At 49.4% G+C, this 18,097-nt stretch overlaps 1 protein-coding gene across 2 annotated transcripts in view; it reads left to right on the forward strand.

Moving 5' to 3' along the window:
• The window catches only part of LOC149358316 (transmembrane protein 135-like), a 77,350-nt gene that overhangs the window by 49,057 nt on the left and 10,196 nt on the right, over nucleotides 1–18,097 (forward strand). Inside the window, exons 2-5 of one of the 2 annotated variants that reach the window (XM_089570363.1) lie at nucleotides 1,677–1,804; nucleotides 8,307–8,399; nucleotides 9,461–9,494; nucleotides 10,266–10,331. In XM_089570363.1, coding sequence (XP_089426489.1) covers nucleotides 1,677–1,804; nucleotides 8,307–8,399; nucleotides 9,461–9,494; nucleotides 10,266–10,331 — 321 coding nt within the window. The remainder of the gene's footprint in view (nucleotides 1–1,676; nucleotides 1,805–8,306; nucleotides 8,400–9,460; nucleotides 9,495–10,265; nucleotides 10,332–18,097) is intronic. The other variant, XM_089570364.1, reaches the window with a different exon arrangement.

Here is an 18,097-nt window from a genome sequence, read left to right on the forward strand (position 1 = left end):
AATGGTAGCAACTTGCCTACAGGCTTCCATACCTTAACGCACTGCGGTACTTAATGTTTGCCTCACCTACGCGTATCGCTTTTTCCAGCTCCTTCGCTTTCGCTTTCGCATAGCGCTTTCGCAATAACTTTTTTCGTGTTCATTTTCGGTCGGCAGCTTTCCTCAAGTAAACGTTGGCCACTGTGTGGTGTCTTGACGATAGTTACGTGGCCGTGCGCTTTGCACTGAGTGCGCTAATGACTTAGATCTGTTTTTCGTCTTTTGTCACTCTATCTCTCCTCTTCACGTTTTCACGATCCGCTGAAATCTGTTTCTGCCATCACTCCAGTGTTTCTTCATTCTCCTCTGTGTAACAATTGCTCTTGCTCTCCTATTCCATACCTCTCAAGTGTCAATTATCTCGGTGTCCATTTCGATTCAAACATGTCCTGGAACACTCATTTGGCTAACGTTTGTGAAAGGCTGCGCAAAATAGCCTGCCTGCTATATTCTATTAAATCACTATGCCCAATTTACATAAGGAAAACAATAGCACATGCATTGGCGTACAGTGTGCTGCGATATGGAATCTGTTCTTTTTATTTCTGTTCAGTGTTTTGGCGCAACAAAGTTAATTCTTTACTAAAATCTATAATTCGGGCTGTGATGTATGGTGCGCACATTACTGATGATTCCAATCTTTTTTCATGCTCGCACATACCTTCGTTCAGGCTATTATTCAAAGAAACTATAATCCTTATGTATATATGGAACAATAACTTCTGCCTCCCGTATGTCCCCGCCAGAGCATACGTCCACGCGACCGCTTTACCTTGCCCAGAGTACGGACAAGATATGGTAAACGTGTCCGTGCCTTTTATGTACCAGATGTGTTGAACGACCTGCCAGATAATGTTTTATCTTTCAGCACTCGGAAAGAAGTCAAATCTGCTATCTTTGATTTGTATGTGTAATTTTGTTTGTCTTTTTATTTTCTCCTTTTTTTTTCTTCCCGTCCTTTCTTAATGCCTTTCCTTAGTTTTATTCTGATTCTGATTGACTGTGCCGTTCTCTGGATTGCTCCATTCTGCCGAGCACTGCCCCACAAGCTCATTGTTGGCTTGGGCAGGCTCGCATGTGTACAATGTAATTTTTCAAATAAATAATTTTTATTATTTATTGTTATTCCAATGATTGCGCTTGGAAAGAGTGCGTTCAATAGTTGTGGGCGTGCAATGTGATAACCGTCTCACGCGAATAGCCTTTTCCTTTTTTAAATTTTCACCAGTTGTGAAATAACGACAAGTCATTACAGCCTCTCCCATATTAGCGTCGTAGCTTCGAACTGACTCCTTGCCCTCAGTCTCTCCCCTCGTGCTGCAGGCAGACACGTTGTCCCTCGGTAAAGCAGAGGTGAACGTATGCTGTCGATTCAGACTCCACACTCTAAACAGAAATGGGTGAAAAGGGATTAAGGTCTCCTCTAGAGCACTCCCTTTTATAAAAGGGAGTGCTCTAGAGGAGACCTTAATTAATCTCTTTTTACACCCATATAGACGTATTCGTGTTTAGAATGCACCGGGGTCTATATTTATCCCGTACTAGATGTGGCGTTTTCGTGTGTATTTAACCGTATATGCGTGTTATTGCTTACACACAATTCCCCCCCCCCCTCCCCAAACCCTCTCTCATTGCAGGCCTCCCTGGTGTACAGCAAGCGCTACGATGGCACGAGCGTCAAGCGGACACTGCAGGCGGTGCTCATCTCCTCCTTCTTCCTGGGCTTCAACGCCTTCGCCTTCATCGCCGTCTTCTGCTCGCTCAGGTCGGTGGACCCAATTGAGCCGAAATTGGCGAAATTTATTTCTCTCCTGCACGTCGCTGACAGTATCTTTACGGAGTTAAAGGCCCTATAATTAGCCATGGTGAATTCAAGCGAACCCTATAAGGAGGACCGAGAGCCGTAAACGCAAGGGTTCCTTAATTTGTGAAGCCCAAGTGGCATCAAGGAGCCAAAGGGCAGTGAATACCCTGGATGCACTGTAATGACCAGGTGGCCTCTGATGGGCCCAAGGGCAGTGTAAACCATGCTTGCATTCTTAAGGCCCAAGTTACCTCTAAGGTGTCCTGACAAACCTGTGTTGTCCCCTCGTCTCTGAGGCTATTGTGCTGGCATCTACAGAAACATGCCCGTTGAGCACTGTAAACACGAGTACGCCTATATGAGAGTAAAGAGGGGGTAGGCTGTCCTCTAGCGCACTCCATCTTATAAGAGGGTGTTCGCTAGAGAAGATCTTACTCCCTTTTTACTCCTTTCTGTTCAGAGTGCTGCTCGTTAAACATTCGTCATTCTTGGCCAGCCATGCGTCAGCGCAGTTTCCATTTTTTTTCTCCCTATTTTCTCTTCGTACGCTAGGAAACATGCTCACCTTTATCTGTCTTGAAGTGGCCAAGTTGGCGCACTATTTTCGGTGAGGGTAGCAGAAGGACGAGTAAAGAAACACAGAAAGGGCCCAATAAGAGTGTATGCATGCATGAAGAGCGCATCCTGGACAATTTCGTGCTTCGTTGTTTCCGCTCGCTGTATACGGAACCCTGGGAGCTTGCGAAGACGTGTCCACTCGCTGATGCACAAAAAAAAAAAAAAGCAGCATTCACGACGTCACGATCGCCATTTTGGTGCGCAGCTTCAGCGCGGTGCAGGCTGGAGCTGGTGCTGATAAGCCGATTAGACATGGCGCGCTGCCTTTCGATGATATATCTATGTAAACCAGCACGGCGACCACTGAGGCTCGACTGTGTACCGATATGAAGTTGTTCAGCACTGTAGACAGAAAGGAGTAAAAAGTAGGTAAGCTGTCCTCTTGCACTTGTGCAGTGGAAGACAGCTTAATTGCCCCCTTTTGATTCCCATATTTATTTATTCACGTTGCCTCACAGGCTCCAAACATTGAGGGGTGGATTACATAAATAGGGGCAATAACAGGAGCATGAATGACATGATTATATAATGCTGATTGACTGTTAGTACTCATTAAACAATAAGAACATCATTAAACAATGCCAACTGACTGTTAGTACTCACCATAAAACAATAAGAATATCATTATACAATAGTTATTGGCGCGTCAGTAATTAGAAAAAATGGCTGTTATTTCGGTCCTAAAAGAAGCTGGATCACGAATATTGACGATGTGCTCCGGAAGACCATTCCAGTGAACAATAGCCTGCGGCAAAGCGGATGAATTGAATGCAACGGTTTTACCTGAAAGGCGTTGGAAGCTGAGATGGTTGTTTAAGCGGCGCGAGGTGCGGTGAGGTTGGGCAAGAGGGAGAGTCGAATGATTAGTGCTATAGACTATCTTGTGATATAAGCAGACAAAAGCAATTAATCTTCGTGATTGCAAGGTACAAAGAGAGAGCGATAATTTAATGTTTGTGACGCTTGAGTGACGGTCATAGTTTCTGGAGATGAAACGCGCAGCACGATTTTGGACTGATTCAAGGGAGTTGATTAAATAAGCCTGGTGAGGTGACCAAATGGATGATGCATACTCGAGTTGCGGACGAACAAATGTTTGATAGGCGAGCTTACGGGTAGTAGCAGGAGTTCCATGAAGATTCCGTTTTAGGTATCCTAAGGTCCGGGATGCTTTAGCTGTTATTTTCTGTATATTTTCTGCTGTTGTTTTCTGTATCCAGGCTCATTCGTATTTAGAGTGCGCCTGAAAAAAAACAAAGTTTGGAAGCTTCTGCGTCCAGAACGGCCATCTTCAGATATTACTGGCAGAAAAAGCAGAATGTGGGGAGGAAAGCGAGGTTGTCCGAAAGATCCATTGGCTCGAACGACTTTGACGCGTATTAGCGAAAAAGAAGAAACGTGGGGCTGTCGCAGTGGCAGTGTTTCGAAAAATTTTTACCCTCATAAGCGGACAGAAGGCAGCTTCGCCTCACGCACAAATACTCGGATAAGCGAAACACAGAGCGTATATTGCGAATTCGAAGCACCGTAACTGCTATACTGTTGAGCTTCACAGTAAAGGCAGGCTTACAGCATTAAAACTTCTAGGCGTTTTCGTTCGCTTTCTTACGTGTGAACCTGCTGCGCAACTCGGGGTATTTTTCGCTTCTGTGATTTTCACAATCTCACTATTCATTGCACCAGTTCGGGGCGTAGTACGCGAAAAAGTTAATGTAGATATTGTGGGGTTGAAATCGGGGAGATAAATCCGTTCTCCCCGTTTAACCGCGGCTGAGCCAGTTCAAAACCGCGCGGACCCCACCCCGTGGTCGCGTACGCTACCAGCGCACGCCGACCACGGCGGGCCTTGCTCTGCGGGAACAAAGGAACGACACACTGGCTCACACAAACAAGGCATTTATTGCTATAACAACAATAACGCCAGCTAACAACAAAATACACTGAGGAATCGAGGATGTCCGACTCACCAGCACGGCTACGAGCGAACGTTCGCCCACGGTAGGGCAAAGGGATCAACTCCGAGGCCCGACGGGACGGGCTCGGCGGGAGCAAGTTCCGACCAAGAGGCGCCCGTGGCGTAGAGCGGAGTCGCGAGCGAAACGTCCGCTTGCTTCCCGATCCCAGGGAGAAGAGAGTCAGCTATCCCCCGCGCGCGCGCAGCAAAACGCCATCCGTGGCGCTGGTGTCGCTGCGACGCGAGCGCCCTCCCCTGTTAGAGTAACCAAACTGAGAAGGGTGCGTTGCGGGAGAGAACTACAGGGAACTAGAGCGTTGAGGGAAAGCGAACGCAGGGGACGAAGGCGTCCCCACATCCCCCCAACCTTAAATAGACCCCCACGCCTGCAAGTTACATGCTATGGAGGAGTCTCCTGGTCTTCATGCACTTGAGGCAGGTCTTGCAGCGGAGGTCACGCCGACAGCGTGCACGCAGTCTTCCGCGGCATTCCGAAGGCGGCGTAAAGGTCTCCGCTGGGACGGCTCGCATGGCCCGCGGACTACGTGTCCGCAGGGCCGCGAAGAGTAGGGCCGGTTGACCACTGCAGGGCAGGATTCTGCAGTAGTCGCCAGGGTAACAGCAGCCAGAGGTGGCTGCTGTCTGGTCTCGCCACGGCTGCCCCGGATGGATGCGGCGAACAGGATACAAGCCGCTCCGTCGCAGCAGGCGGCAGCGAGACGATGTGCACACGACAGCAAGCCGGAGTGGCTCCACTGGATCTGCAAAATTTCCGAAACACACTCCGCATGCCTTTAACGTAGGTCACGGGAGGGGAAACGGCGTACACAAGGGCCTGGTGGCTCAATGCTCAACTCGCTAGCAAAACGTGTCGGGCGGCTGTGCAACGCAAAGTTCGAGTGAACAAAGCCCTTTCTTGAGTTGAACGAGAATGCTCAGTTCATGCGAGGTTAAAAAAAAACGGGCGGCCAGCAAAGTGCGCCCCCTCTCCGCACCACGGTCCGGTGGTCATGTCACTTTTGACAAGGTGCAGGCAGCTATGAATAGCCTTAAGGCCGGAATACATGGAGCGTTTTTACCGCGGCGAGTCGTCGATTTTCGCCCGACGGCGCAGATTTGACGCCCGGCGTCGAGAAAAACGCCCGCCGCCGCCGCCGAGATTTTGACGCGCGGCGTCCGGTGAGACCGGAAGCGGCGGCTGAAGCGAGCCAATAGCAGCGCAGTAAGCCCGCTCTTCCGGTCCTCTGCCTGCCGCCGCCAACATGGCCGCCATGGCCGTCGAGCTACGCCGTGTTTTCGGCACGGAAATGTTTTTATCGTGAAAATAAACGCTTCATCAGACTTGAAATGTCGCTTTTTTTGGAGAGCACGGCCGAATCTTGGATCGGAATACCTGCGCTCCCTCCCTGAAGCGAATGTGTCGAAGACAACCGCAGCCGCTGGTGTCCGCGGCCGAGCGGGCGTCCAAAGGTACGCAAAGGCATGCATTCGAGCACGCAAATCTTTATGGATACTTAAGCGCGCGTGCTAAAATTTGTACAGTGGTGTCGATGTGAAACTTTCCTGATTTTAACAGAATGGTTAGCGTCGCTGTTCTCACAGACCTCCTTACACAGTGGCGTTTGCCACTTGTTGATCACATTTGCTTTCGCGTCGAGGGATCGATACGCGGCGCCGCGCCGCCGCTTCAACGCTCCATGTATCTCCAGCCGGGCGTCGCGCCGCCGCGACGTTTTCTGCCGCGCGAATGTCGTCGAAAAAAGCGTCGCATGTATCCCGGCCTTTAGGCCTCACTACCATAGTGACGGTCGACGACCTCCAACAAAAGAAAGACCCGAAACGGGTTTCGTGCGCGCAGCCGCGAGGAGACATCAGCGTTGTGGGATGGTCCTCGCCGCTCACTGCACAAAGCAGCTTCTGAGCGATCGGCGCCCACCGTATCGGACGGTGTCGGAACGCCCGGTGCCGAGCTGCAATACCAGCGAGCTCGTCGCGGCACCCGTGGCTTCAGGCCACCCGGCTCCCGGAGCCGCGACTCCCAGAGTCGAAAAAGTGACAGCGAGAAAATATATACAGAAAACTCGGACCACCCACGCGGCTTCCGTACTCACTCGCTTCGGGCTCGGCAACTCCGCGGGCGCTAGGCCTCGCGCTCCCTCGATGCGGACCAAGTGGTTCTTGAAGAAACTCCAGGAAGAAAACTTCACAAAAAAAACATGCTGAGCATGTCGAAAAGTTCAAACATGCTGCAGCGCAATACACCTCGCACTCAAGAAAGCATGCCGCAGGTCCTAGCGATCAAAATTCACACTAGGCCTACCACTTGTCAAATCCGGACAAAGAGCGTTCCTCGAACCGAACAGACAGTCGTCCAATGTTCCAAAAGCAGGCCCCACGTTGGGCTGCCAGATGTGGGGTTGAAGTCGGGGAGATAAATCCGTTCTCCCCGTTTAACCGCGGCTGAGCCAGTTCAAAACCGCGCGGACCCCACCCCGTGGTCGCATACGCTACCGAGCGCACGCCGACCACGGCGGGCCTTGCTCTGCGGGAACAAAGGAACGACACACTGGCTGACACAAACAAGGCATTTATTGCTATAACAACAATAACGCCAGCTAGCAACAAAATACACTGAGGAATCGAGGATGTCCGACTCACCAGCACGGCTACGAGCGAACGTTCGCCCTCGGTAGGGCAAAGGGATAAACTCCGAGGCCCGACGGGACGGGCTCGGCGGGAGCAAGTTCCGACCAAGAGGCGCCCGCGGCGAAGAGCGGAGTCGCGAGCGAAACGTCCGCTTGCTTGCCGATCCCAGGGAGAAGAGAGCCAGCTATCCCCCGCGCGCGCGCAGCAAAACGCCATCCGTGGCGCTGGTGTCGCTGCGACGCGAGCGCCCTCCCCTGTTAATTAGAGTAACCAAACTGAGAAGGGTGCGTTGCGGGAGAGATAACTACAGGGAACTAGAGCGTTGAGGGAAAGCGAACGCAGGGGACGAAGGCGTCCCTACAATATGTACAAAAGAAACTTTGGCGCACTTTTGTCACGCTTCTTTCAACAAAGGGAGACCGTCGTTGTATGCGCGAAAACATATTAAAAAAAAAAAGCGGTTACATGGATGTCAACTTCACTGTGTCAGAATAAGCATGCAACCAATTTTCAGTTTTCAGTTGTTTTACGCGCATGTATACCACCGCATTAATGCAGACGAAGCAATGAGAGTCTAACGATGTCGACCATATTTATTGTTTAGTGTTAGCCACTGCACAGTCGCTGATTGATTGGATGAACACGTTATTGATTTGAAAGGTGATAAGGGGGTTAGAGGTTAGTCGCTGAGGTGCGACTTTTCGTCAACATGGCGCTTATTACTGGTTTTTGTAATGTCAGAACAGCAGGACAGCGTGGGAGCACCTAACGAATGCAAAAGACAAGGCGTTGCCGCCTGAAACGAACGCCTTGTTAGTCTAATACCTCCATTTCGTCCCCGCGATTGGCTTTGTTGTTCTCTCACAAGCTTTCACTGCACAGACGTCGCAAGCGTTCTGGTGAACATCTTCTGCCAGGAAAAAAAAAAAATGTCCGGACGTAGTCGCCTATAGGTTAGCGTCGTCAGTACGTGGTGGCTATATATAGTGTCATGCAAATCGTATATTCGGCTGTATTGCAAGAAGAGCCTCGTCCATACCGTGACGTCATATCGCCATCCGCGAGAGCAAGATTACGAGGAATCCTTCTCTCTTGTATAGTTGGACAAAACGCGGCCTTCAGGGTCTTCCGCTTGTAATCCGGAAGTTAGCTGTGAGGCAAAATCACGCCTGCAGCGCTTTTGAGTTGTTTTATCCTGGTCAGTATTAAACAAAATAAAATCCTCTTCGCTCCGTAACGACGCAGGAAGCTGGTGGGCCGGTTCAACTTCCTGAATGCGTCGTACCTGCCTGGCTTCCTGGCCAGCCTCATGGCCATCCTGCTGGAACGCAAAAGCAGGTGAGGCGGGCCGCGCCTTGGCGCCAATTTCAAGCGTAATCAGGGTAATTACGCGCCAATTATTGTGGCTTTATAATAAAAGGGTCTCTTCCTGGAGAGAAAGAGGAAAGGCGGAGAAGTTAACCGTATGAGGATTCCAGTTGACCGCTATGGACTGGGAAGAGAGGCGGATCATGTAAGGATGAAAAAAACTTGGGGCCTTCATAACCACATTCTTAATGAAGAAAATGCGATAGCATTTGAAAGTTCTCCCACCTCCAAATACCCCAAAGTACCCCCCCCCCCCCGCCCTATTAGATTTGGAAATAGGCCCACTCCAGAAAATGGATTAGGGTGTATAAGTGGGGATTGCTGGGTAGATTAAGCTGGAAGAGTGGGTGGAGTTGATATAATCCCATATGGTAATCCAATAGAAGGTAGTCGAACATTCTAGTCCTCAGATTTTCAAATTTGAGGGTGCCGATGACGACGCGACCCTCTGAATCAATCGGGCAATTTTGTTACAGAGAAACCGGGTGTTTTTTAAAAGACGACAACCTTAATGCTATCATGTAAACGGCGGGCTGTGAGGAGCGCGCATCACTGTCACAACACGTCGCTCGTGCACTACGACCGATCTTCGGGTCTGGTGTCCTCTCACCGTCCGAGCTCTCACTGCCGGAGTCTGATCGTGGCTTTGAGTGGGCAGTCAGTCTCCTGGCCCTAGGCAGAAGTATAATCTTAGCTGGGGGAATAATAACTCGACAAAACGCGAAAGAAATTGAAATGCATACTATTCTTTGTTTTTGTTTTCTTTACGTGTGTGCGTGCGCAGGGAGGTGGAGGGTGGAGGAGGTTTTGTAAAACTTCCCTCATGCGAAGCTTCCACGTGTAGGTATGGTGGTTTACGTAGCGAAAGACGTCCCTGCCCACCTTCCATCTGCCTGCCATAGCGTGTGTTTATATATCTTACTAATACACTGTGGAGGTACGAGTGATACCTCGATAGGCGAGGTTGATGATTTTGACAGTTAACCCGTTGACAAACTGCACTGATCTCATTTCATCGCTCTCTATCGCAGGAGACAAGCGCTGGCCATTTACGTCTGCAACATTGTGAGTAAAAGACTCTTGCAAACTTGGCTCTTCGTATCGTGCTAACACTGTGATTCAAGTGGACTAACCAAGCCGTGCTGGCATTCATTCAGAAGTTGTCGCTCACTTTTGCAGCTTTCTTTAAATATTCAGTGCATGTTCGTGTGAGGCGCAGAAACGTTGCCGAAGTCTAAAAAATGGTTTCCCTCCTCATGGTTATTAAACTTAGATGCTATGAGTTTTAATAACAATGCACTTATCGTTTGTATGTGACTCGGATGCCTACTACCGGGCACTGTCTCTCTCAAGTTTTTCACTTGCTGAGGCAGGCCCGTAAAGGGGACAAGAATTCCCCTACTGAAAAGTCCCATATGAGCCGCTCATATGGAATTATGGGAATACGGAGTCCATATGATCTGGAGATGTATATGGAAATCTATATGTTTGTTTTCCATTTGGTGTTTATAAACTTTCTATACCTTTTCTATATGATTTCCATACAGTGAGCATTACGTCATACTTAGTCCATATGTTTTCATACGCGCTGCCCATGAAGACTCCATGCGCCTTTTACGGACTCCGTATTAACTCATATGGAATATATACGGAATTATGGGACTCATCTTATTGGAAGTTGCAGCACGGTAATACGCACTTATCTTAGAAGTACCGCCTCAAGGTCATTTATGGCTAAAGCTTCCTCACGGGCCTCAAAGTGTCCAGTCGCGAACCTCCGGCTTGTCGTGCCAACGCCAGGGCGTCTCGTTCTCACGCCCCTCTCGTCTTACGCAGGCCTCGGAGACCATTTTCCGCATGAGGGTCTCCCGCAACGAGCTGCGGCCAGTCAAGCATGGCGAGGTGAGTGTCATCCGCCCGGGTCCCGTCGCTGATTGCCGCCGCTGTTGTTTCTCGGTGCGCCGCGATACATGGCTCGGGTCGGACACAAAGTGACCTGTCAGCCAATCAAGAAGCGGCATCCACTCGCCATGCATAGTGTATACGCTCAACGGGAGGGTGGGTGGCTGGGGATTAACGAATCTGCCGGAGGGGACGGTATGCAAAGAATGAAATAATAGGGCAAGGCACCCGGCTCGGTGCGATACGGCTTCGAACCATTAAGCGTCCATGGCCTCTCATTTGATTGCATTTTTGTTTCATCCTCAAAAGGCCGGCAGACAGCACAGCAAATCGGCCCAGTATTGGAAATGGATGGTCTCACTCTGGCCCTTTGCATACGCCCAGCCTTTGCCAGTACATTTCCAACATTGGGCCTTTGCTGCTTGGGGGGCCTTCTCAGGTACGTTGCTTGAGGAATGGTTAGAAAGTGCCAAGAAAACAGTAGCCATATTTTATTTCTTCTTTTGTAGATTTATTTATTTGTTTGTTATACTACCTTACACAGCCAGAAACGACAGTGAGTAAGGAGGACAAAAGAGTGAGAGGTGCACGCTTCGCGTTTGATGATGATGTCATACCGAAGCAGCGAGCCTTTGGCGTATCCAAAACTGCAATCATTCTCGAAAGACGACACGAAGATACGATACTGTACACAACCCGCTACGGAAGTGCATCGGCAAAACAAAACATTAAAACTACATATTCGACAAAACGCTTCAACAATACGTCTTTCAGTTCTATCGCATAACACACACAAGAAAAAAAAAAGCTTACGAGGCGACTCATTGAACACTCAAGCGACCGCGAAAGAAAGTAGCTTACACAATATACAATAGCACAGCAGTGTTTTACAACGGCCTAACGTATATCGACGACGTTGCTCCCCTCGTGCGGGGGGGGAGGGGGGGGGGGGGGGAGGGGCTTGATGGTACTTTATTTCCAGTGACGTAACTAGGGCCATCCTTGTGGAACAATTAAAAGCCGAAAAAGAATGCAGCCAACTGAAATGATCGAACGCATGAAGAGGTGAAGAACAGAGAGAGAGAGAGAGAACTTAATTGCGATGCAGCACTGTGTCGAGGATATCCTGTGCCAGTATATCACCAAGACCAGCTGGTCCGAGGCTAGCCAGGCAGGGGCCGCATTGATGGAAAGCAGTATGGTTACAGGTCAACTGCACCACTTTTTATAATTTCGCGATGTTCAAGGATTGACATCTATATAAGCTGTAGGTAAAGCATGCCCAGTCTTTTTGCACTAGCATTTAAAATGCTGATGTAATCGGCGATTGAATTTTTCGCTTCTTTTCAAAGCACCGGAGGAGTGCGGGGAAGTTGAGCGTGACGTCACGGAAGGTATGATTTTAAATTACCGCTGCCGTCAGCCACAGCCTGCCGTGCCTTGTTGGAAGCTGCCAAACAACGTTCGGCGGGCTTCGGTTTCTTTCTTTCAAAGCAGGCGTTTCTGCGTTAGAAATGTACCGATACCTTCGATGACGTCATCATACCCCCCCCCCCCCCACTTGGCGTTGTGCGCTGCGGAGAAACTTGAAGGCCGTCGCGATTTTAATAAGCGATTACGTCACAATTTAAAATGCTAGCCCAAAACAACTTCGCATGCTTTACCTGCAAGTTTCACACATCCAACCCTTTTAAGCTCGTCGATTTCTAAAACATATGCAGTTTCCCTTTAAGGGGGATAGGATGGCAACAGATAAGGATGCAAGGGGATGTTCCGGGTTAGCAAAGGGCACTGAGCAATCGAGGCATATAAGAGAATGACAACAGAGGAAAACACGGGTTGTAGTGAGGAGTGCATTGAAGTGGATTCCTTGGTCACGTTGTTATCTCAGACCATGAGGTGGTCCATCGTTTCGCCCGCGAACTTCAACTTCGGGCGTTCGGGATCCCCTTGCCGTATGCACCAAAGTGGGACACCAGTATTCAGTATAAACACGAAATACGACTGCTGTAATGGAGATAGGCAGAAATGCGCGGCCGTTCGTTGTTGTTGTTGTTGTCCTTTAAATAATGGCGCGTACCCACTGCGGGGGATTGGCTGTTCGTTCGAACAACTTGCTTTGATCTGCACGTTCTTCGTCGTCTTCCTTTGCTACTGCGCGTCCTCTTCGTCTTTTTAATTACTGATCCACACTCGGCCACCACTGCGACCTGAAAAAAAAAAAAAAAACAGGCGCCACCACATCAGTCTTGCCGGCGGACGACCCTTTCCTTTAAACCTGACGTATGCACAGCGGAATTGTTTCTCCTCCGTATGTCGGAGCCTGCCTGAAATTACGAAGTACCTACACACATGCACCCAGGTAGCTCACAACATCGGGCCAAGATTAGAAATCCGCTGGCAAAGCGGGGTCCTAAGTTGGCCCAGGATTGCCAATGTGTATCTGATATTGGCTGTGGGTGATATTGGCACTCATTAACACGTCCAGTGTTGGCCTGAACGCTCGGGTGACAACACTTGCACGTGTTGTCGCCCAAGCGTTCGCTGACAACGTAAGGCCCCTCGAATTTCGCGGTCATTCATGCCCCGGCGACTGGAGGCCCTGCTGCATTCAGACCTCGTCTCTCAACTTCGTAGCAAGGTGCTGGTTGAAGTGAGAGGTCGAAGTTACGCTTCTGCGCCTCCCGCGCACGACTCTATCCTAGGTTCATTGCTACGAGGCAGCGCGCAGAGACAACGGACAAGAAAAGACACACAGCAAGGCGCTAACTATCAACTGAATTTTATTCGGAAAAACATCTCTTAAATATCGCTCTTCTGCACGTCAAGCGATTGCACATCACGTGCAACTTCACGTGCAGCTTTCCGTCCGGAAAGCTGCCTGTCGTGGCACCGGGGTTCCCACGTTAATAGATGTTTCTAAGTTGCACACAACTGCAAATTGAGGCTGTGGACCATACATGAATTTATAAGGCGTTGCTTCAGCAGAACTTTGCAGGGAAGTGTTGACTGCTACTACCCGAAGATGCGCTGGTCTCAGTCCACCTCGCCATGTTTGTTATTGGTGCAGTGTAGGGAGCCAGTCGGGATTGAATTGTTTGATTCGTCCGCTCCGTGAGGCCATTCGCTTGCTGCTGGTACGAGGACGGAGAGTGGTGCTCAACTCCAGCCCGGCGTAGGTAGGCACGGAGTTGGCGACTCCGGAAGGTGGTTAAACGGTCCGATATTAAATTTCGGGGAAGGCCGTGTTTCCATTCGAAGCGATCTTGCAAAAAGTCGACGACGTACTTAGCAGCTAGAGAGGGCACGGTAGCAACCTCCGCAAATTTCGGAAGACAATCAACAGCCAGCAATATATACCGGTTGCCGGCTGCAGATGTAAATACAGTTCCGGGCAACGGAATGGGCGTGAGAAGAGCAGGCTGGCACCCCGGAAGTCGTTTTGCTGGCAGACTTCGCAGTTTGCAACGTACGCACGTACGCTGCTACCTATCTTGGACCACCAGAAGCGCTCCTGCGCCTTTCGCAACGTTGCTCGCTGACCGACGTGCCCTCGTGGATGGCGTAAGGACTTGCCCGCGCAGCGAAGCAGCTTCCTGCTTCTCTGCGCGGGCAGGTACCACCCCCCCCCCCCCCCCCCTCCCCGTTGCTCCCCGCGTCTGCGAGGGAAGCCACGATAAAAGACAAATCTCTCTGGACCTAGTTCGAGAGCAGCCGTCACCACTCGAGTTTCGTTACAATTCATTAGCAATGCGGTTAAGAGCACAGGCCCGGTGGCGGACATCATATGTATATTCTTGGAGCCGCATTATCTAATAGCGAGCGAACTTGTGCTTCAGATGGTGTTTTGTGAGCATCCTGGCGATGACGGAATTATCGGTTATGATGGTGAATTTCTGCTTGAAGAGATCGTGACGAAATTTGTCATCAGCACTCCATACTACCGCGAGGCATTCTAACTCGTTGGAGTGGTGTAACGGCTTTCGGCAGATGAGTTTGCGGCGATGTGTCCTGCGCCCTGTGGGCCGCGCTGGAGTAGAGACGCCCAGAGGCTGACCTGGCTGGCACCTGTGTGTGCAATTCCGTGTGCACGCAAGTGGGCGACAAATTTTGCGCAAATATAGGAAGCCATGCCAAGAAACGTCTCCAGCGGGATAGTTCGTGACAGCCGCTATATATCCGCTCCGGAAGCGGGTGAATGCCCTCTGAAGAAGTCTTCTAACCGAGATAAGAGATAAGAGGCCAAATTGACATTTCTCGTGGTTCAGCCGCGAGCCGGCTTTGAATAATCTTCCGAGGACGTTGTCTAGATTCCGGAGATGGTCATCCTCGTTCTCGTTGATGACTATAATATCATCCAGTTGTATTTAAGCACCACTTTCATGGAACGCTGGAAGGTTCTGAGTGCAGTGTGTGCAGCTCGAAAAGCATGCGCCTGAACTCGTATACAGCCCAGAAGGAGTGCGAAAAACCGTTTTTTTTTGTTTATCTTTTTCGGCGACGTCTGCCAGTATCTGCCAATATCCGATGTGTCAATATCCGTATAGCGCAGGTGAAAAGACGAAAAGAATTTGGCGTGTCGGACGGTGTCAATTTCCGTCGTCGATACGGGGAAGCGGGTCTGGAATCTTGTGCCGGCGTTCGTCGACTGCGACACTGTATAATGGAGATAAGCACAAACGCGCCCGCTCGTTCGAACACCTTGCTTTAACCTGCACGCTCTTCGTCGGCTTCCTTTGTTCCTGCATGTCCGCAATTCCTGCTGCCCACTGCGCTGCATGACAGCATCAGAGAATCTCTTCGTACCCTTGCCGTTCCTAACAAACCTCTCATCACCACCCAGCTATATGCGTTCTTCGGCGCGTCCATAGCGTTTCAGTGGTTGGCAGGGTACCGAAAATTACTTCGGTTTATGCAGAGTTCGAATTAAAGAACGCCTGATCGTGTTTAGTGCATGGCATGTTGGCTCTAAATCGTCACATCGAAAATTGCGAGGACACTTTGGCAACTAAAGTGTTGAGAGGCGAAAGCCGAGGACACTATGCCGTGACTACTTCCGGTGGATGTGACGTCACACCGTTCCCGTGGCTATATCTATACCTAGATTATACATCTTTCGGGAATCTTAAAAGTTAATTACGCTTAATTACACATTTTTCCATCTAATTTGACACAAATCCGACGTTTTTCCTGCCATTCGTTGACAATTTTCGCTATGCCGTGGCTACTTCTGGTGGAAGTGACGTTACACTGTTCGCGTGGCTATATCGAAGTCCGCGCTATTTTGACACAATTTCGACATTTTTGCGTATAATTAACTAATTATTCTACAGTCATCAAACTTGGCTTCTAGGTTCATTTTTTCCTCCTCTATCTGAAGTGACCATTGGTTTTATTCGATCTTTTTTTAGTTCCCGAGTTAAACGCGTGTGCCACGCTTTGTTAACGGACGGACGACAGTGTGAGCCATTAAAGGCTTAGCGGAAGTTCAAATAAACGAGATTCCACTAGCTATGTATTGATTGATTGCAAAACATTTTATTCGCCGGAAAGAGCTTGGTAAGAGGTCGCGTTAAGTGGTCGAGAGTACGCAGCCCTCGACGACTTTGTCAGCCCACTCCACCGCCAAAACTTGCGTTCTGGGGTTAGAGCTAGCCAGCACGGTCTCCCACCGCTCGAGATAAGGAGCGGTAACTAGATCACCCGGAGGTGGCTCTTTTTTGCAGTCCCACAGGATGTGATCATAGGTGGCTCGTTGGCCACAGTGTTTACAATTTGGGTTGTAAGTAACGAAAGGTGCACGCTCCAATCCATATTCTCCCGCGAGTGCACGCAGCCGCTTCGTGGCGTTTCAGTGACGTCACCGCGTGCGTGAAAATAACAGCGCAGCCCGCTTTCGGAGCCCGTCGTGGGCAACCATGTCATCTATCGAGCATGAAGGTGAGGCGTAAACACTCATCAGCGTCCAGAAATAAGGTGTGTACAGGAAGCGACGGTCGGGCCCCACACAAGAGATAAACTGCAGCGCTTACCGGCCCGCATTGAGATCGGCAATAGAACAACGGCAATGAAATATGGTGCCGGGAGCTTTTTGTGTCCATCGGCCACGTCGTTATAACGGGACTATTCCTCTTGCTGACCACTTTTCTTGCCACAGTGGCGCATTCCGACGCACCTGTGTACGCCGCGTGATGACCGTGCTGATTGCAGGGTGTACGGAAAACTCGGGATAATGTCCTCCGTCAGAGGGCGGGAGTAGTTCCCGATCAGGCGGTTAGATGATAGCCGTTCGTGCTCCCGTGGTAGGCGGTTAGATGATAGCCTGTTCGTGCTTACCCAATGCATAGAAATAGCTAAGGCGGAAAATAGACCTCTGTTTATAGCCTTTCTAGACATAAGCGGTGCATACGATAACGTGAACAGGGAACTCCTGTGGAGCATATTGAAAGATTTAGGTATTGGTGATGAGGTAATTGATTTTCTACAGGAAATCTACCGAGATAATGAAGTTGAAATTACATGGGAAGGGAAAAAAAGTACCACAACTGTAGGGGTGCACAAAGGATTAAGGCAAGGTTGCCCTCTATCACCGCTGCTGTTCATGCTTTACGTGATAAATATGGAAAGAAGGCTAGAAGAAAGTAATCTGGGTTATAATCTATCGTACAGATTAGGCGGAAATGTAGTTGAGCAGCGACTCCCGGGTTTAATGTATGCGGACGATATTGTACTGTTAGCAGATAGCCAGGAAGATTTACAAACTTTGGTTAATTGCTGTGGAGACGAAGGAGACGCTCTAGGATTCAGTTTTAGCGCAACTAAATCAGGTGTGATGATTTTTAACGATACAACTGATCAGGTGCTTACAATACAAGGCCACGAAATACCCAAAGTGGCCGAATACAAATACCTCGGGATATGGCTAAACGAAGGGCAGATATACACGGAAAAGCATGAACAGGCTCTTAGGGCAAAAGGACGAAGAGACGCCGGGATAATGAAACATAGGGCATTATGGGGGTACAACAAATATGAAGTACTAAGAGGTATTTGGAAAGGAATAATGGTGCCGGGACTTACTTTCGGCAATGCGGTTCTGTGCTTAAGGGCAGAAGTTCAGTCGAGATTAGACGTAAATCAGAGAGCTGTTGGAAGATTAGCACTAGGTGCCCACGGCAAAACCACAAACGAGGCAGTACAAGGGGATATGGGTTGGGCATCATTCGAGGCACGGGAAGCTAAGAGTAAAATACTATATGAGGAACGCCTGAGGAAATTGGACGATAACAGATGGGCAGCTAAGGTATTTAAATATTTATACAGAAAGAACGTTGACTCACAGTGGCGGAAAAGAACTAGAAAACTAACCAGTAAGTATGCCGGTCATGAGGACGGAGAAAGAAAGAGCATTAAACGACAGGTTAAAAACGCGGAAGTTAAAAATTGGATGAATTCAATGGAAAAGAAACATAGTGTAGAACTATATCGATTCTGGAAAAGGCAGATCAGGAAAGAATTTTTCTATGATAACTCAAGAGGCAGTGCCCTACTTTTTGAAGCTAGATCAGGGTGTCTTAGAACGCGCAGCTACAAAAAGAAATTTAACGAAGAAGATGACACATGTGCAGTGTGTGGTAGATCTGTGGAAACAATTGAACACCTCATAATCAAATGTGATGGTATCCATCCGGATGTCGATGCAGGCACAGTCACTCTTTCTGAGGCCCTAGGGTTTAAAGATAACAATGGTCATGTAAATAAATCTG

This window comes from Amblyomma mixtum, chromosome 2 (assembly GCF_055824585.1).
Source record: "Amblyomma mixtum isolate Tamu chromosome 2, ASM5582458v1, whole genome shotgun sequence".
In the NCBI taxonomy this organism is placed as follows: domain Eukaryota; kingdom Metazoa; phylum Arthropoda; class Arachnida; order Ixodida; family Ixodidae; genus Amblyomma; species Amblyomma mixtum.